Source organism: Thamnophis elegans, chromosome Z (genome assembly GCF_009769535.1).
Source record: "Thamnophis elegans isolate rThaEle1 chromosome Z, rThaEle1.pri, whole genome shotgun sequence".
Taxonomy (NCBI): Eukaryota; Metazoa; Chordata; class Lepidosauria; order Squamata; family Colubridae; genus Thamnophis; species Thamnophis elegans.
The window spans coordinates 104,266,918-104,287,868 of record NC_045558.1 but is presented as its reverse complement, the minus strand read 5'-3'; the positions used below and the strand labels follow the sequence as shown (position 1 = coordinate 104,287,868).

At 38.0% G+C, this 20,951-nt stretch overlaps 1 protein-coding gene across 1 annotated transcript in view; it reads right to left on the bottom strand.

The window, feature by feature from the left end:
• ITGA3 (integrin subunit alpha 3) overlaps positions 1–20,951 on the bottom strand; it is a 79,753-nt gene that overhangs the window by 12,942 nt on the left and 45,860 nt on the right. Inside the window, exons 6-21 of the mRNA XM_032238134.1 lie at positions 20,388–20,595; positions 20,103–20,296; positions 18,217–18,305; positions 17,643–17,776; positions 13,999–14,085; positions 11,948–12,015; positions 11,296–11,429; positions 10,943–11,089; positions 8,836–8,933; positions 8,028–8,193; positions 6,095–6,163; positions 5,213–5,292; positions 4,336–4,413; positions 3,835–3,937; positions 2,338–2,514; positions 1,898–2,014 (exon numbers count right to left, since the gene is read on the bottom strand). Of these exons, the coding sequence (XP_032094025.1) occupies positions 1,898–2,014; positions 2,338–2,514; positions 3,835–3,937; positions 4,336–4,413; positions 5,213–5,292; positions 6,095–6,163; positions 8,028–8,193; positions 8,836–8,933; positions 10,943–11,089; positions 11,296–11,429; positions 11,948–12,015; positions 13,999–14,085; positions 17,643–17,776; positions 18,217–18,305; positions 20,103–20,296; positions 20,388–20,595 (1,949 nt within the window). The remainder of the gene's footprint in view (positions 1–1,897; positions 2,015–2,337; positions 2,515–3,834; positions 3,938–4,335; positions 4,414–5,212; positions 5,293–6,094; positions 6,164–8,027; positions 8,194–8,835; positions 8,934–10,942; positions 11,090–11,295; positions 11,430–11,947; positions 12,016–13,998; positions 14,086–17,642; positions 17,777–18,216; positions 18,306–20,102; positions 20,297–20,387; positions 20,596–20,951) is intronic.

The following is a 20,951-nucleotide window of genomic DNA, read 5'->3' as shown; positions in this document are numbered from 1 at the left end:
TTTCAAGGTACAAAGCTGGCACTAAAAACATGGAAAAAATATAGATAGGAATTAAAGGTCCATGAAATCTGGTTCAATTCCCCTTTTGAGCCCTTGGAAAAAAGAGCAGAAATTTGTCAACAAAATGACATATTGATGATGTTGCCATTTTTGTGTGAAAGTATTTTTTAAAAGGTTAGGAATGGGAGCCATTATTATTTCCACCCATAAAACATTTCAAAATTAAGATACAGAGACACCGGAAGGCCTCCTGCAGCTTGCTAGATATTCAAGAGAGTTATTGCCCTTAAAGTCCGCATGGTTGTGCATCCCTGCTCTTAAAATTGGGATCAATGCATGGGTTCTTTGAAATATGAATGGCCACAGTTTCAATTATTTTTAAAAAATGATATCTAGATCTAATCCCTACTATACTGCTCCTAAGTAAAAAAAAATTCTGGATGAAAGCAAACAAATATCAGAATTTTGCTAAGAAAAATACAGGGTCGTTTAGTTTATTGTGAACTGCTTGATTTGAAGGTGACTTTATTTTTTTACCTGAAACACACACATAATCTGCCCTCATCCACTACTCTCAAACAGCCATTCAAAAGGGTAGAGGCTACTAATACCTGGTCCTAGTTTAGGATGGTATAAAGCAGAGTATCTCAACCTCTGCAACTTTAAGATATGCAGATGTCAACTCCCACAATTCTGGAGGTTGAAGTCCACACATCTTAAAGTTACCAATGTTGAGAAACTGATGTAGAGCAATATTAGCTGGCCTAGAGAGGCTCATGATGAAGAAATTCTTATTAAGAACAGAAAGGATTTGGAAAGCGAATATATAAAGCATTGTATGTTTCAGTAGGCAAGGAACTTGGATACAATGGAAAGCTTGAACAATGAGAGATTAAGTAAACGAAGGGTTTAAAATTTACACTAAATTACAATTTAAAAAGAAATACAGGTTGATGTATCATTAATATTTAACACTGGATAAGATATAAAAATGCATGAAGGTACTTCATATGAATGTTGGAAATGCAAATGTAAAGAAGGGACTTTATATCATTGTGGTAGACATGTGATAAAGCAAAGAAATATTGGAGTAGGGTTCATATTCTGATACAGAAGATTTTAAAGTGAATACAAATATAAAATTAGAAACTTTTCTTTTGGGTTTAATGGAAAAAGACTTGGGGGGAAATTGTAACTTTGATGTTATATATGTTGATGGCAGCAAGGTTACTTTATGCACAGAAATGGAAGGACACTTTGATCCCCACAATGGACACATTGGCTGCAAAAAATGATGGAGTTAGCAGAGATGGCTAAATTGACTGCTTTGATAAAAGAAAGAAAAAACATAATTCACTTTTGTTTCTACTTGGAAACAGCTTTCTGGACTTTGTGCTTGAAGTGGGGAAAAAATGAAACTTTGATTTTGGATTTTGCCAATTAGATTTGTTGATATAGAAATCGCTAGTTTATATCATTATGTAAAAGTAAAAAAGTTGAGGTTTGATATTGTTATCTTATACTGCACCAAAGGGACTAGGAAGTCAACACCTTTTCTTTCTTTTCACCCACTTTTCTACACTCTTCCCTTCCCTTTCCCCTCCCCTATTTTTTCCTATTATTTGTTTTTGTATTTTTGTATTTTATATTATAAACTAACAAAAAGGACAATTTGGAAAGGCAAAAAAAAGGAGAAGGAGAAGGAGAAGGAGAAGGAGAAGGAGAAGAAGAAGAAGAAGAAGAAGAAGAAGAAGAAGAAGAAGAAGAAGAAGAAGAAGAAGAAGAAGAAAAAGAAAAAGAAGAAGAAGAAGAAGAAGAAGAAGAAGAAGAAGAAGAAGAAGAAAAAGAAAAAGAAAAAGAAGAGAACAGAAAGGATGTCTAATGATGGAATGCTTACCAGTGCTGTTTGTGATCTGGCTTTCTTTGAAGACGCTAAGGTGATGGGAATCTCAGACTTCGGTGATTCCTGCAACTCACGCTTTCTCCTTGCTGAGGTAGCGTTGTGATCTGTTTTCTGAAAAGGAAGAAATATTAGCTGTTATTCTGTCTGTGAACATCAAGAACTGTAAGAATACTTGTCTTCATTTTCAGCCCTTTCAAAATATCTTGAGAATGCAACTTCAAGAACGCCCACATGTTGGCACTACTAGCAAGGAATTTGGAGAAATGCAATCCTCACAAAGCACATATTCAAAATAAATCTGGTATCTATACATGAATCAGACAGTGATATTCCTACAATGGGCAGCTAAGGAGTTGATCTCAAAATATACATATTTATATTAAGTGGGGATAGAGCAAAAAGGAGAAGAGGCTGGGAATAGACTCTAGACTCACAGTGAGCTTGAGGGGGTTGATGACGTCTTCAGATGGTTCGCAATACCAGTCTTCCTTCCCTTTTATCAAGATTTCAGTGGGGTAGAGCAGCCACTTTCCATTACTGGCTTCATAAGGCCATTCAAAGCCTAATGTGATTGTTCCCAGGGAAGCTAAAGACTCACTCTTCGTAGTCACCTTAAACAATAACAACAAAGATAACATATTGATAATCCATTTCATTCTTCAGTTTGGAAAACTGTTGGTAACTCTTCATGATTAGGCTGAAAATTTCAGGGATCTTGCATTCAACTTTCCACTGACTTGCTCTTCAGATGAAAACCAGCCGAAGAGGTAGCAATTCTGAATGAAATCTGCTTGAAAGTTAAAATATTTTGTGACTAGCAAAGTGTCAGAAAAGAATGGGGGGTTAAACACTCCTATGCCATAGTAGTCCTTATTTTAAAAAAACACCTGTAGTCTCCTAAATCTAATTGTGTAGATGTTATGTTTAATATCTCTATAATTATAGCCGTAAAAGAAAGAAATAGAAAATAGAAATAGTTCTATAATAAAGCCAAGAATTTTGGCTTTAGTTGGTTACATATATTGGTAATTTGTATAATAGCACGAAGGAACAAGAGTTTAAGGAAAAGCTGCATTAGTTATTCTTTATTCTCACATCTTCAAACAATAATAAAGTAAAGGGTCAGAATTGTAACTGTAAATGAAGGGCAATTTTCATTCACCCACCCAGCCCCATTATCTCTCTCTTTCTCTCTCCACATGTTTTTTTCAAAAATCTATTCCTGATCCTGTCCTCAAGCTTTCTTTTTCAGTAGATTTAGGAGAGAAAGTTCTTTCTTGTTGCTATTAGACAATTAGATTTAGCCACTATTTGCTCCTAAGTCCAGATTAGACGAAGATTGAATGTTGGGCTACCAACTGAAAAAAAAAAGTCACTGCCTTGGAAACAAAGGATACAATTTAAGGCCTGACTGAAATAGGCAGTGACCACTCATTGCCTAATGTACTGAACATCATAGGTGGAGCTTATGGCTAAACAAATAAGTATTAGACAAGTTGAAGTCAGAACCCCTTGTCCAACTTTGTCATGATGGGATTCTAATCAAGAAAATCTATCCAAATGGAGTGCTGACTACAAGTAGTCCTCACTTAACAAAAGGTTATTTTGCATCTGTTGAAAGTTACAACAGCTATGAAATAAGTGCATTCATAAAATCCATTCCTTTTCATGGAATGGCAGAAATTGGCAAAAAAACGCCCCAAGCCCATGAAAACATCATGAGTCACACTCAGTCCCATGCACCTCTCTGCAGTTATGTGACCATTTGTCAGACAGGTCAGCTTTACGACCAACCGTGGTGTTTCCTGGTCACATAACAGTGTGTTTCATGATTTTTTGTCTGTGGATTTTTGGCATTTTTTTGCCAGTTTCGGGAAGAAAATGTCAATTCAAATGAATGGATTTGCTTAATGATCACAGTAGACACTTACCTGGAAGTCCAACTCAATGGGATTGCCTACATCTTCTTCATGCTTCATGGCTGATTCTCCTACGACTTTCCCACTGAAGTATGACTGAAGCCACCGATTGATTCTACCGTGAAGAAATAGGAAAGTTATAAGAGAGATTTTCACAGGCTTAGGTTGTTTTAACAAGCTAAATGTTGAGGTCATAGTTTCCTGGGAACCTTTTGCGTTATTCAGTAACATAGAGAAGTACATTTCTTCCCTCCAAACATATTAGGATTGGAATGGTCTTTGACCATTTTAATTGGGAAGTCTAAAAGCTCCAGCTGTGATACATCTGGAGAGAACCATGTTGAGGTAGAGTAGCCTAGAAGCCCAGCTTTATTCAAAGGCTGGGTTTTCTTTATGAAGGGAGACATACACTGGGATTCATCAAAATTTGGCATAGCATTTTGTCTGGCAATGAAACCCCTTTCTATAATGTTCCTTTCTTAACTCACGTCAAAAGTTTAAGAAGATACGTACATGCTCAGTGATGCATCAACTGTGTAGTCCACTAACAAAGCTGCTGTCACTAGTTGGAGATCTTCCTGATAGCTTATCCTGTACAAAATACAATAGTCAAAAGGCCTATCAGATTACTTTTAAAGTGATGCCAAAGAATATAAACTATTGTTGCATTGTGTCATCACTATAAATTATCTTAGAGGTTTAAAAACAGCCCACACAGGTTTCCCAACAATTGGTACTGGTGCTGCTAGTTTTTGTACTACTTCGTAAAATATGAGAAATTAAAAAAATATTACTCGTGTGGTTCTACTATGAGCTTTATATATTAGAACAACCCAATATTACAGTAGGTGTGGTTCATAGTTACAGACTTACTTTTTGCCACCAAAGTCTATCTGACCCACACATACAGTTAAAACCTCATTTAGAGACCTGAGAAAATAGAATGAACTGCCCCACTTTCAACTACAGGTACTTTAAACTACAAGTACGAAATACAGGTAAACTACAATTTAATATACTTTTGTTGGTTTTGCTTATGCCAAACATAGTGTAATAGCAACAGCCTTTCTGAAAGAAGAAATACAGAACATTCCTCCTTCCTATGTTAATCTTCATAATATAGTTGTAATTTATTAATACTTTCCCCCACTTTTAATATAGCATACCAAAGTGGTATGATATACTGTATTTGTGACTTTCTTCTCTTTGATATGCTGATCCAAGAATAATTGGTTTCACTGGAGCGAGGGGTATGTATGCAGCGTGGGGGAGGGTGTGTGTGGGTATAGGTATATGTAAACTGTTCTAGATAGCAAAAGGAGAGGAACTATCTTAACACAAAATAGAAACCATTTTGTCAATTCATTATTGATAAGAGGACAAGACTCACGTGGAAGGTTGAACCTGGACAGTGATATTCTGGGTAGATAAAGTAATCCCACCAATTTCAAATGTGATAATCAGCTCTAACTGGAAGAGAAGTCAGATTGTGCAATATTTTGTTAAGGTTTGGATGACATATTTTAATCATGTTTGTAATCTGAGGTTCACTAGACTGCCACTGGCTGACTACACAAACATCTGTGGCAAGAATTATCTTTTATCAGCTGAACTGTCTGAAAGAGCAAGACCTGGCTTTGGTGACTCTTAACCTCAAGACTGGACTATGGACTTGTCGTTTCAAGACAAACATTAGACTGGATAAATAAATTCTTATTCAATACCAGTAAGTAAAGGGAAAGGTTCCCCTTGCCCATATGTGCAAGTCGTTCCTGACTCTAGGGGGCGGTGCTCATCTTTGTTTCCAAGCTGAAGAGCCAGCGCTGTCCGAAGACATCTTGGTCATGCAGCCGGCATAAATGCTGAAGGCACACGGAACGCTGTTACCAGTATCAATACCAGTATCTATTGCTATTAATTCATGTTGAAGAAGAATTGGAGCTCTTTGTAAGAATTATCAAATAAAATGCACTATTACTGCAGTGAATTTGCAAATAAATAGTTCGGTGTTTGACGCATAGCTGTTGATAAAGCTGAAAGTAGAAATTCTTCTTTCCACACTGGCAATGTTCACTAGTTAAAAACTAGGATGTAAATCCAATCTAGTGAATAATCTTAATAATTTAAAAAGTACTGCAGTTGATGCTTATTAATTTTTTAAAAATCTGAAAGGATAAGGTGATCCTGAGCAATTAGGAAAACACCCCCATTGATGAGACCCACCCAACAAAAACTTAGTTTTTCCAAAGTGTCCAAATCAGAAACAATTTACCTGCTGATTCTTTTTGAAGGGATTGCCCAGTTCACATATCACAGTCTCTTTGACAGTGCAGAGCCCACTCTGAAAGGAATAAAAGACACACTTCATTGTCTTACTGCCTTCTGCCTTATTTTACTTGTGTGTAACTCAATACAGTATTGATAATTAAATATTATCAGAGATGCTACACATTCTTTCCATGAATGTTTTTCCTTCTTTTATATATTTATATATTTATGTTTGTTGTGTGTATACAGTATAAGCATATAAGTGTATGTATGTGTGAATACATATACACATACATACATATAGGAATAATGTTTTATGCCCCAATACCTTCCCCATTTGCAATTCCTCTAGAAATGAATTGGTTCTTAAGCAATTATGAAATAAAATAAGTTTTAAACATAATCCAGAGCCTACATATGGCAATCAGTATTTGTATCCCCCAGATCCTTTCCTCAAATATTTTTCATCAGTTAAATAAACCAAACAACAACAAAAAGTGGGGGAGGGGGAATGTTTATATACATAATAAAAAGGCAAAATATGCAAAACATAAAGAAAAAACATGTAAAAATATACTAAAAAAAATTTTTTTTTACCCCAACTGTTAATGGGTTACACTTCTACTGTGAATACATGCAGTTAATTTTTCCATGGTTGCATATTTTTAAATTTTAATCTCCCAATCCTGCATTGATGGCGAGATTTCTCCCTACCAATTTTTTTGCCGCACTAAGTCTTGCCATGGTCAACATGTATTGTAATAAATCTAAAAGATTTCATTTTTTTCTCTGGGATTACACCTAATGAAAATATTTAGGTTTTACTTCAAAAATGTTTAATTTTTAATGTATTTTTTTTACAGTACTTCTGGGTTATTTTCTATAATTACCGTATATTTATTATGGCATTTCCAAAATTTATTTGTTTGATTTATCTATCATGACACTAATTGACAGTTATTTATAATCTATCTATAAAGATATAGACTATTTTATACTAATATTCCTTTAAACAGTAGCATGTTGTAAATTTCATTGATTTTCACACACTCCACAATTCTTCTCTTTGTTCCATTATTACTACTTGTTTGAAGTTCTGCATCCATTTTATCATGCAGTTTGTTATTTAGCTCTGTGTCATGTTTAAGTAACTATGTATAAATAGATCTTATTATCTTATTATCTTGACTATATAAGAATTTGAAACTTTGTCATCTCTCTCAGGGTCTTCCTTCTTTAAGATCATTGTTTATTTTTCCTGGTTTTTGCTATGATAGATTCCTTCTCTCATTAATCAATCCTTGTTCCTTTATTCCACATTTCTCAGTTCAGCTGCATAATACTGGCATATATGATCAGATCCTTGTTACTTTGTCTCTAGAATATCATCCAATATTGGGGGAAACTAGTTTTCTTCTCTTAAGTCTTGTACAACACTGAATCTTACTCTTGTTTTTAGATTCTTATTTCATTTTTGAGACTTATGATATGGCTTTATTGCATCTGTAGTGGAGCCCAATTTATTAATGGAAAGCCGATGTAGGCCTTAGCTCCAACAAAAATAGTGTATTCCTGGTTAAAGCTTTTGAATCTTGACATATGTCTGTTCACTTAGTTGATACAATTTAACCATGGCAATACTTCTACACTTTCAGGCTAGTCATTGGCTTCATCTGCAAAGTAACTGGAAATTATGAATCTTGAAGAATATTATTCTGATCTGTTAGAAATGCTTCCAAGTGATTAATAAAGAAAAACATCACTTAATGCAACAGTTGTAAATTTGTGTGGGAGAGTACAAAGGACCCCACAGTTAAAACCTGGGCTACATGTATTCTCTTCTATTGGAACTTGTAAATTTTTCTGAAAAGCCATTGAGTGCAGAGCTGCTTGGAACATTAACCTAATGCTATCCCAACTTTCAGAAAATACCCCACCGGCCGAATTGAAGACGGCACCAGGAAGGGTGAGAAAGTGATATTGAGGAGAGCCTCATGAGCATCCTCTCCATTGGTAGGTGACGTTGGCTTATTAGTGACTTTGATGGTCAAATTCAGTTTCTTGACTTCCGAGCTGTACTGTAACACCTGCACACCATCTCGTCTATAATGGAAAAGAATAATAAACAATTGAGGGAGAATGATTGAAAAAAGCATATATGCCCCTCCATTCTCAAAAGTGGCTAGGACAACAATGGAAAATTTGGTACTCCCCCAAAATTTAGGACTTTAATCTTCATAATTTTCAGGTAACATTGGGGCTCTTTGAAATCATCATCCAAAACTCCTAGAAGAGACCACATGGCTTATCTTGCTTAAGAGCAAGAAATGGGTACTCATCAACTTTGTCCTTTTGTCCCTAGATGAGAGATAATTTTTACTGAAATGCTTCCAAAACTGTGCAATGTTGTAACTGTCTGGTGATGAAACCCCACTTATCTAGGCCAGCCAATCAAAGGATTCTAGGGCAGGTCATCTACGTGATAACAGTAGCATGCGCTGATCATGACTTTATGCAGTGATTTTCTAAAACTCAGCACATACATCATCTAGGAGTTACTGTATTTATTGCCCTGGAAGAAAAATCTCAAGAAGGTAGTCTTTCTTTAGTGGTTATAATGTTGAGCATGATGCAGAAAACATACAGAACTAGACAGAATTCACCCTAAATTTATGATTATTTATTTATGACATGCTCTTTTTCTTCCTTATCTCATTCTTCCTTCAATAAGCCAAATTCTCTCACCTGGGCAGCTTTTGGTTCTTTTCATTTAGAAAGAGTGCCTGAATCTGCAAGTTGCTATTGCATTGGCTGTCAGCTCCACATTCCTTCTGAAACTGAATCTGAAAACAGACATTTTGAGTCAACAAAATGAGACAAAAAACAAGGGAAGGATGTTCATATAGTTTGTAGGCTACATTGTGTATATCAACTTTCTCTGGCTTGATGTTCTCCAGAAGCACTGGACCGCAATTCATGTCTCCTTCAAGAAGCATGGCCAGAGGAAGCTATTTTAAAAGATAAACTGGAATACATTAGCATGGGAAGCAAGACTTTTAGAAGGGTTCTGTATGTAAGGAGGATCAATCCTTCACTACAACTGAACCACAATTATTGTCTCTCTGCACATTTAAAGGTAAAGGTTCCCCTCGCACATATGTGCTAGTCGTTTCCAACTCCAGGGGGCGGTGCTCTTCTTAGTTTCAAAGCTGAAAAGCCAGTGTTGTCCAAAGACTTCTCCATGGTCATGTGGCTGGCATGACTAAACACCGAAGGCACACCCTGGGTACCAGGGTAACTGCAAGACCACCTACTGCCACTGGTAGCCTCCCACTGTCCAGTGCGATCCCACAGAGTTGGCCTCCTCAGGGTGCCATCGGCCAGACAGTGTCGGCTAGCGACCCCCAGGGGGAGAGCCTTCTCTGTGGGGGTGCCTTCCCTCTGGAATGAGCTGCCCCCGGAGTTTTGTATAATCCCCAACCTCCAGTCCTTCCGACGTACCCTAAAAAGTTGGCTTTTCCAGCAAGCCGGCCTGGCCTGAACAAAATAAAATAAATGATGGATTTAATTGTTAATTTTAATCTAATTTTTAAAAAGTTATTGTTAATATTAATTGGGTTTGTTTTGGGATACTCTATCTAATTTCCTTTTTAACTTTTGTAATATGTGTTTTTTTTAATGTTGTACGCTGCCCTGAGTCCTTTGGGAGAAGAGCGGCATATAAATCCAACAAACAAACAAACAAACAAAGAAGGCACACAGAACGCTGTTACTTTCCCACTAAATGAAAACAAAACACTCAACATGTACGATGTAACTGATGCTAACCAAAGCTTTCTTTTAAAAACTACTTTTGTAGAGGGTGTTTCCAAGGGCAATACTGAATGTTTGAATTGTAAATCACCCAGAGTCATTGCTGAGATGGGTGGCTGTAGAAATCCATCAAACAAACAAAAACAAACAAATAAATAAATACAATGCACAGAAAAGGCAGTACTCTTTGTTCTTCCCAAGTGTGAACATCTAAAAATGCTTTCCCACTCACTCCCCAATTAGACTTTTGCAGAGCTTCTTTCAAAGAAAGCTTTTAAAAGCCTGTTTATTATGACATAAGGAAAAGAGAGTATGAGTCAGATAGGAAGGCCTCACAGACTGCTAAGTTAATGGGTATTGTTTATGATCTTTCCTCTCAATGAGTCTACTTCTTTATAGTCACTGTCTCCAACCTCCTTTTATGTGTATCCTTCTTGAACCAATCTATTCAGCTCTGGCTTCTCCAGGAGATGGCAGAAAATAGGAGCAACAGGCAAGCCTATGATTTTTATGGATTGCTGTAGTGGATTCCCACCAATGTCTAAAAATGCAACTCCCTAAATTTGATTGGATTAACCAAAAGAATTATATTAAGGTGACTAAGGGTAACCGACACTGAAATTATCACATTATATTTCTACACAAACTCTAAACATAGCTTAGGTTCAATCTAGTTAACGTATGTGAAGATATTTTTCTAGAATGAAATTTATTCTAAAATTTAAAGATAATGACTAATCTGTTCCACCAGATGGTGCCAGAGGACTATTTGGTAGGTGAGCTGTTAAAGTGATACAGAAAACTGAACTGCGCCTATTTACAAATAATTTGCATCTATCTGCATGGATAAGTCAGGAACATGCACACAAACTCTTCCTACAAACACATCAGCTGTTTGCTTCTGGGCAAAAGCCTGCCACCCACCATTAGTTGCAACACTGCAATATTAGTGTGCAATCTACATGGCCATTTCAACTGAGGAGAGGAAAGGTGAAAAGAATAGGAGGAAAAACTAGAAAGAGAAGGAAGGACTACTAACCTCAGTGTAGTTTTCACGAGGCTGATCCTCATTCAAAACAGGAAATGCATTAAGGGAGCGTAATCCCAACTGGAATCTCCGGGGCTTTTCTGAAAGAGAGTACTTCATAGAGAACGCAATGGGGTGGAGCTTGTCTCGTATGTCATCCTGCAGAATGAGCAATAATTTATTTCAGAGAGCCCTAAACTCAATTCTAAACTTCTGTGTAGTTTATGGAGGGACATGAGGGTTCTCCCCATTTCCCCCCCCCCCAGGTCATATTGATTGATACAAACAACCTAATAAAATATTGCAGGCAAGATGGTATTTAGCTCAACAATTCCATTTTATGTCTTGAATTGACTATTCCTAACCTGTAGAAGGACTCTCAGGTTTTGGCACTTGCTTGGCATGGAAAATTGTCCCTTGTAGATAGCAGAGTTGGTCTCAGCAAAATATACACGGGGTGGCCGGCGGTAACGGTCAGCTTCCACAATGTAATCCAGCTCTGAAACCAAGGAAAAAATGGATCAGGGACATAACCAAGGATCCTCAAATCATTCAGTAATCATTCAAAGTTATGATGGCACTGAAAAATGAAACTTATGACAATTCCTCGAAGTTGTAGCCATCACAGATTCTCTGCAGTCTCAGATGCTTGACAAGCAAAGTCAACAAGAAGCCAGCATGAAATCATAAGTCATGGTCATGTGACATCACAGTTATGGTGATTTGTTTAACAACTGCAAATGGAACTGATGTCGCAAGTTGGCAAAGTCATGGGACATTTCACTTAACGACACTGCTTAGGAATGGAGCTGCCGGTATCAATTATAATTTGTAAGTGAGGACTATATTATAATCTCATACTTAATTCGAATCAAGGAATGCAACAAAAAACAAATACGCCACTGGTAGAGAAACTGGCTCTCCTACATTAAGAATAAAAATTTCAGGCCCAGCAGACACCCTCCCTATCCTCTTCCTTCACACATGAATTCTCCTAAATGGAACAAATCTACTCACTGATGGTTTCCTTGTATTTGGGATCTCCAGCACTTTGAGAATAGGAGAAGCAGAGTTCTACCTTCATGCTGTAAATGAAAAGATAAGAACGGAAAGGAGAAAAAGAAAAACAAGGGATAGTAAAGCAGGGACAGATAACTGAGGTTCCTACCAATGAAACCCAAACCCAAAGTGCCTTGCCTTTATAGAGAAATACATAATCCTAAATTCAAAGTCACACGGCACCACACCTGAAGCTCCAGTCTTGGCACATCAAAACTATAGCAACAGCACTTGACTTATATTAGGTAATGGTAAAGGTTCCCCTTGCACATACTGTATGTGCTAGTCATTCCCGACTCTAGCAGGCGGGTGCTCATCTCCATTTCGAAGCCGAAGAGCCAGTGCTGTCCGAAGACGTCTCCGTGGTCATGTAGCCGGCATGACTAAACACCGAAGGCGCACGGAACACTGTTACCTTCCCACCAAAGGTGGTTCCTATTTTTCTACTTGCATTTTGCGTGCTTTCAAACTGCTAGGTTGGCAGAAGCTGGGACAAATAACAGGAGCTCACTCTGTTATGCGGTGGTAGGGATTTGAACACTGAACTGCTGACCTTCTGATCGACAAGCTCAGTGTCTTAGCCACTAAGCCACCGCATCTCTTTGACTTATATTAGGATGCCCTTTATCTGTTAATTAACCAGTGCCAAACATTCAGATGGATCGCCCTGCTTTGTTTGCAGCAAGGAATGATGTTTCAGAGGCCCCAAGTGTTCTTTGAAAAATCAATTCTTGCTAAGATAAGAGGAAAAATTTATTTTTTCATGCAAGAGGAAGATTCTCTCTCTCTCTCTCTCTCTCTGTGTGTGTGTGTCTGTCTGTCTGTCTGTCTGTCTGTCTCTGTCTCTGTCATCTGCTTTGAATCAGAAAATTGTCAAAGCTGTTACTCTGTCTGTTTTAGTCAAGGATAATTTCATCTTATTTAATTACAGAGTTGGCATTGTACAAAGGAGTTTTTCCAATTTGGTACCCAGGAGATATATAGAGAATCTGCAAGTCTCAGAATTCCTAGTCATCAGCCTCTGGACAGTAGCAGGCTAGGAATGGCTAATTTTAATTAATAATTATAATTAACTAAAGAGGTAATGCTACATACAAATAATGCTATGACAATCCACTTTAGAGAAGAGATGCCCCCTTTCTTCATGTTTTCACACACTTAATATATTTTCATTTTGATTCAGTGTTACTTTATAGTTTCTTAGAAACTGACTTAAGAAAAGCTAAGAAATGTGTTCAGTGCACAATCACATCTGATAAGTCGGATATGATTTTATATATGCCATCTCTTCAATGATATTTTCTAGGAAAAAATGCTAACTAAAACAGAAAGGAAACAACATGAATTTAAAATTGGAAAAAATCGATGTTGACAAAATCAACATTAATAAACTCCATCACCCTTAAACTAGCCTTAGTTTAGAAGTTACAAACACTTCCAGATGTTGAAGGATGCCAACCCCAAACTAATAGCACGCTGAATAGAACTATTGGAGGGGGGAAACTAATCATATCTGGCAGGTTAAAATCCCTCCAGCCGACTTAAACCTGAAATAACTTGCATCTTATCAAATTGTCTACCTTCTAAGGGACAGGATGCCCTGTTCCAAAAACAAATCTACAAGTCTCTTACTCAACTTTTATTCTTTTTTAAAAAACCAAGCAAGGAAAAGGACTCTGCAATGTCCCCATTCAGCTTGCACCAATGTGGCCTTTTACTCCGATTGCCAGATGTTTTTCTCATTCAAACCTAACTTGAATCTCACCACATTTTGTATAAACACTCTTGTTTCTCCTCCCTGTTCTTGGTGGGGAGGGCAAACAATTGTTCTCCTAATTCTTTCCAACATCCTCTAAAATAAACTGAAAGTTGGCAATACACTGCCCTTTCATCTTTTTTCTGTAGGCTAAATATACCCAGTTGTATCATATTTGTGTTGTCACACACCTTGAATATCCGTGTATTCAGGCATATAAAAATGAAAATAACATTTATAGGGTTGTTATTACCAAGAGTTTTGAGTACATTTGCTTGGGTCCAGAGGGCTTGGAGTAACAGTAAAAGTCTTGTTTAGGATATTGATCACTGGACGGGCTCTGCAGAAAGGGAAGAGCAACAAGCATTAAGGAAAAACCACAGTAAAATGAATCAATGCATTTTTAATGGAAGCATTTAATAAACATAAAAACTAATACAAAGTAACCTAGAATAAAAAGTAAAGTTCAGAAGGTGCAGAAAAAAAGGAAAAAAGACAGTAATAAAGAAGTTGTTTCCAACTTTCACCATACCAAGCATAAGCTATTATAATAACTTTCTCTTTTAAAATTACGAATTTTTAAAAAATCCCTTCTATATCCATGTTTAATGGCATTGCAGGATTTGATCTTTCATCAATCTTTTACTGATGACATTCAAGAGGAGTTTTCATAGCTTTCACTACCAGCTAGTTTGGAAATCCCATAAAGAGGGATTTCCCATAAAGAGGCATTGTCCAGAATTTCTTGTGGCAGTTCTTCCATGTCAGATTTGTATTCCCATTTTGATGATGTCAATTTTGTTGCCTTCCTTGTCTTCACACTCTATAACAGTGATGGTGAACCTTCTCAGCACCGAGTGTCCAAACCGGGATGTGGGTGCATATGTGCACGCCAGAGCACCGTAAACCCGAACACCAGCTGGCGGGCATGCGCTTGCCTGTTTTCGGGCTCTTTTCAGGCTGTTTTTCAGGCCATTTTCAGAGCCAAAACTAACCCCAAAAACAGCCTGAAAATGATCTGGAAAACAGCCTGTTTCTTTGGCTGTTTTTCTGGCCATTTTCAGGCCATGTTCTGGGGCTTTGGTGCCCACAAAGACCAGCTGGTGATGGTGCAGGTGCCCACAGAGAGGGCTCCTAAGTTCCACCTCTATCACGTGTGCCAAAAGTTCGCCATCACAGTTCTATAATATCTATGTCACGTAAAACTTTAAAAAAAAAATTCTCAACATTTTGTAAAAAAAGTGTCCAATGAGATCCGTATACTTTTCAGATTTTAATTATTAATATCCTGGTGGTTATCAATCAAAAATCTCTTTAAGATAGGAAAACGTTATAGTCATTTTATTTCTTTTATTTCTGCCTGCTTTTTTAGTTTCCTCGAGTATCATCTTTCATCAAGCCTCAGTTCTGATATGGGTTTGGTTCCATTTCAGTAAATTATTTAATTTTACAGTTTATTTGTTTTTCAAACCTGATGAGAAATAACCAATATTGCAAATCTCGCTGGTATTCCAATCTATTAAAAAGTTTTTAAATCAAAAGCCCCTGTTTTTTTAACTTTTTGCCATTTGTATATTACTTTAAATTCTCAAGTCTCTGTTTAAAATTTCTTAATTTCTGAGAAATTAAGAGGTATCAAATTAAATTCCAAATTTCAGAGAGATCCAGGAATCAAATTCAGCTTCTCTCTACTATCCATAAAATGCTTAAATCAAAAATTTATAAAATTGATTAAATGTGAGTTTGGCTAGCTTAGTGTCCCCTATTAAAGGATCCCCTGGAGCTGGAAGCAAAGATGTCATCTCCCTCAGCTTCTAGCACTCCAACCACAGAGACCCCTAACGAGGAGCTGCCCTTCCGAACATTTATGGGTAATCTCTCCTTCTCTCCTTCTCCAGAGAGCTTTGAAGGACCAATCTAGGGCTGTTCTCTAGGGCTTATTTAGCCCTAAATGAGCAGAAATGACACAATGGCTGTCATTTCTGCTCATTTGCGGAGACATCTTCAGTCAGCCATGATTCACAGCAGAAGCCCACAGAGACCCAATGCAGATGTAGTGCATAAATAAAATAAATAATTCCTAATCACGACGGTGATTTCAATTACTCGGTGGTGAAGAAAATGTGCTGTTGCATGTGATCATTTTGTTCACTTCCGCAGGACATGATTTATAAAAGTGCTCCTCTTTTCAATCAGGGTAATTGATAATATAGTATTCCTCAAAATGATGCTCCCTAGGTGAGAGGTACATTGACTTCCATATTCATCAATCCATCATGACCGTGAATAGCTGAGGGTTGGAAAGGCTGCCCTAATAGAGAGATTGGAATTTCCTTCTTCTTAAAATAGATTTTCATTTTTTAAGGCCAGTATATAGTGGAGTTTAATGTGCGGTTATAGGAACAGTGTAAAAGAGAAAGCTTTGATTATATTAGTCATGATATGTGCACCTGGGCCGATGAAAAACTATACAAAAGAGATGGTTTGCATCCATCAATGAAAGGAACTAACTTACTTGGCATTAAATGCACAGATTTTCTAGATAAATATTTAAACTAAACAGTGGAGACAGAAAATTAATTATGGTGGGAATCAAATAATTTAACAACTGGTTCTCTGCCCTAATGATTTCTTCCAACAGCCAGTTCACCAAACTGCTCAGAAAGTTAACAAGCGGTTCTCCCGAAGTGTTGCGAACTGGCTGAATCCCACCACTGGTTATCAGTGCATGTAAAGACGCATAAGAATATCAACTTTGCTGTGAAGCAAAAACAAGCATTCAATAGAAAGTGCCATACCATGTGCACTAATCAAGCAGGTAGTAAGGCAGCTGGGGACAACACAGGTTACGTAGAAAATAAACACAGGGTCAGTCAAAATGGAAATATCTCTACAAAAATAAGCACAACAATGATGAAAACTGCCTGGAATGGATTTAGGTCAATGTAAAAGGGAGAAAAAAATGACATTGCCATAGGTCTATACTACACTCCAAAAGGTAAACTCCGAAAGACAGACTTAAGATACAGAAGGATCTTGACAGACTTGAACATTGGGTGCTATCTAACAAAATGAAATTCAATGGTGAAAAGAGTAAGGTTCTACATTTAGGCAAGAAAAACAAAGCGCACAGGTACTGTATATGTGGTACCTTGGTCAATAGTTGTGAGGGATCTTGGAGTCCTAGTGGACAACCATTTAAATATTAGCCACAGTGTGCAGCAACTGCCAAAAAAGCCAGCACAGTTCTAGACTGCATAAACAGAGGGATAGAATCAAGATCACGTGAAGTGTTAATACCACTTTATAATGCCTTGGTAAGGCCACACTTGGAATACTGCATTCAGTTTTGGTCGCCACAATGTAAAAAAGATGTAGAGACTCTAGAAAGAGTGCAGAGAAGAGCAACAAAGATGATTAGGAAACTCAAGGATAAAACATATAAAGAAAGGTTGCTGGAACTGGATATGTCTAGTTTAATGAAAAGATGGACTAGGGGTGACATGGTAACAGTGTTCTGATATCTCAGGGGCTGCCACAAAGAAGAGGGAGTCAAGCTATTCTACAAAGCACCTCAGGATAGGACAAGAAGCAATGGGTAGAAACTAATCAAGGAGAGAAGCAATTTAGAACTGAGGAGAAATTTTCTGACAGTTAGAACAATTACTCAGTAGAACAACTTGCCTCCAGAAGTGTAAATGCTCCAACACTGGAAGTTTTTAAGAAGGGATTAGATATCCATTTGTTTGAAGTGGTGTAGGGTTTCCTGCCTAAGCAGGGTGTTGGACTAGAAGACCTCCAAGATCCCTTCCAACTCTGTTATTCTGTTACTAATGAGAAGGAATAAATAGAGGGGGGGGGACCAAGATTGCTTTTAACCTCTTTTACCACATTTACCTGAGTAGCAAGATATTTTCTGAGAGAGTTCCCACCAGGAGATCAGGATAGGAATTTCCATCCACATCCATTCCGCCACTGAAGGAGTAACCAAAAGTCTTGACAACAGGATTAAAATCTTCCCCACTAATGATCTGCAAAGAGATTCAGAAAATGAGAGGCAAGAAGGATATTTACAAATGAGACTAAAATCTCTGCTTGGTTTGTATATACTGCCATCCATGATGGAACTGTTGGTGGCCAAGCATATATGAATGAACAGTAGGACTACTATTAACATCATTATGTTACACTGATCTGACTGGAGAGGAGTTCTGGGACTTTCAGTGTTGACATATTCACGTATGTAATAAATCAATCAAACATTACATCCTGTAACAATTACGAAATTGTCTTGAAGCTCACAAAGATAATAAGATGCAATATATACAGTATGTAAGAATATTTTATAAATTGGAATTTGTCTGAATTAACTGACTGAACAATATGGAGACATGCTGCACATAAACTTACAGGATATGCTTTACCCAAAGAGATAAGGATGATAAAGAGATGATGATAAAGGTGCTTTTACCTGCTGTGGCTTATTAGCAAGACCACCTACACCACTCTGGTAGATGTATACTTTCCCCGAACCTTCATAGGGTGCCCCAATGGCAATATCTGAAAGGGAAGAGTACAAAGAAGAAGGAGAACTTCCCTTTTATGAGATCTCACAGTTCTCATTATACTTCATCTAGATGGGTTTCTTTTTAGGTTTCCACTGGAATTGTATCCAATGTACTTTAACATAACTTTTCAAAACAAGTATTTGTATTACTTCCCATCACTAGTCAAAAATCTAACAAAGAATGCTTAGGTTTAGCTCTTATAATAGTTGAGCCACTATTCAAAGGAAAGTTTGAAGGAGTTATGCTGAGAAAGGGATTGCAGGTGGGCAGCATAAATATAGATGGACAATTAACTAAAACAAAATCAGTGTCTGTGTGTGTGTGTGTGTGTGTTTTGGTGTGTCTCTGTGTGTGCATGCATGGCAGAACTATAACTATGAAAGGAATTTGTTTCTCTTTCTCTGATATCAGATGTGTAGTACAAATGGCCCTTATTTAAAGACTCTTCATTCAGTTTTTTCAGGTCCAAAGAACTACGGTAAGAATGTCATGTAAAGTTACTTGCCTACAGACAGACTCTTACCAGACTAAAGCAATTATCTGCATAACTATAGATATACTTAGTGAACTGCTAATGAAACTTGCCTACTTTCTGCCTACTAAACTTTCTAAGCTCTGTCTCTTTACTTTCTGGCAGTGAATCCTTCCTTCCTACCATTCCAGACTACATTCTATCACATTGTCCAAATTTGCAAATTGTGCTGAATGAGCGGAATTTACAACCAAACCTTGAAATTCCAATAGTTGTTTGCCTGTCTTCCCAGTCTGCTTGCCTTCCCTTGGAACAAACAGATAAGGTTCCATGGATATTAGGGGAGATTAGATGTACTGTATTTTTCGGAGTAAAAGACGCACCTTTTTCCCTCAAAAAAGAGGCTGAAAATCTGGTTGCGTCTTATACACTGAATACAGCATGTTTTTGCCTCCCGAAACCCTGCCCCCTTCACCAAAATGGCTGTGCAGGGCATGGATAGCCTTTAGGGGACTTGCAGAGTGCTCTTGGGGGGTGGGCCCCCCAAACACAAGCAAAAAAGGGCATGGATAGCCATTAGGAAGCTTTTAGAGAGTTCCTGGCGGCTGGGGAGGGCAGAAATGAGCAAAAAACAGGCCCCCCAGCCCTCAGGATAGCAATAGCAGTAGACTTATATACCGCTTCATAGGCCTTCCAGGCCTCTCTAAGCGGTTTACAGAGAGTCAGCATATTGCCCCCAACAATCTGGGTCCTCATTTTACCCACCTCGGAAGGATGGAAGGCTGAGTCAACCCTGAGCCGGTGAGATTTGAACCACTGACCTGCTGATCTAGCAGTAGCCTGCAGTGCTGCATTTAACCACTGCGCCACCTTGGCTCTTAAGGAGTACTCTATTGGCTTCCTAAAGGCTGTCCATGCCCTTTTTTTGCTTGTTTTTGGGGTCCCACCCCCCAAGAGCACTCTGCAAGTCCCCTAAAAGCTATCCATGCCTTTGGGGGGGGAACGGGGCAGTTTTCATGAAAAATGGGCTGTTTTGGGGAGGTTTGCAGAGTGCAAAAACTTTTTTTTGAATTTGTCTCTTCAAAACCTTGGTGCATCTTATATTCCGGTGCGTCTTATACTCTGAAAAATATGGTAGGTTTCCCATGGCTAAAGGACAACTCAAGGATAATTCCCTGTTTGATCCTTCCTCCTTACCTGACTGGCAGTTTCCCAACTCAAACACTGCTTTAGGCCATATAAAAGGGTACAGTCCAACAAGATGTGCCTCAGTAAATAGTAAAATGTAACACTGTGACAAGAGCAAAAAAATCTAACCTTGAAAATCATCTTTGTTAATGTCGCCAATGTGAGCCACAGAGAAACCAAAGGAAGAACCACTGGGTCCAGTCAGTGTGAGGTTGGGATGGCTGGAGAAAGTTCCCCCAAGGTTCATGTATACATAGACAGCCCCACCTTTCTCCTCCTTCTGGTCAAAGTAGTGTGGTGCTCCAATGATTAAATCCTGCCACCTATTAATGGGGAAAGGCAGAGTCATTTTAACCTATATATCAAAATTAAGCCATTTAATACTTTTTCAAGTTAGCCCTCCCATGGACTCACCCATCACTGTTGAGGTCAGCCACGGCAATGGCGCTGCCAAAATAAGAACCCACTTGCTTGCCAACGAGAAGCAGTCTCTTCTGAAGGTCCTTGCGACCATCACTTGACATCACAAAGACGGCTCCAGTGTGATTAAAACGAGGGGCCCCAATAATAAAAGAGAAGTCTTCTTTGTGCAGTACGTTGGTGCTTGCTTCTGTGGCGTATCCTATCAACATGAAATAAGAAACAGGTTGTGTCTTTGATCTCCCCTCTTCAAGAGAGAGATAGAGTTTGCCTCACTTTTATTTATTTGTGGATTTTGGGCAGCATGTTCAACTAGAGAAAACATAAAAACAGCTATAAACATAAAACCAGACAGACAGACCCAACTAAAATAATCCGATAAACAAAATGAAACAAAACAGGGGCCTTAAACAATATCATAGGCATCAACCCCAGGCCTAGGCCAAAGCCAAATTTTCAAAACTTGTCAGAACCTTAGAAAGGGTACCATCCTTATCTCTTGGGGGACGCTGATTCAGAGCACTAGGGGCCACAACAGAGAAGGCACACAAGATAAAG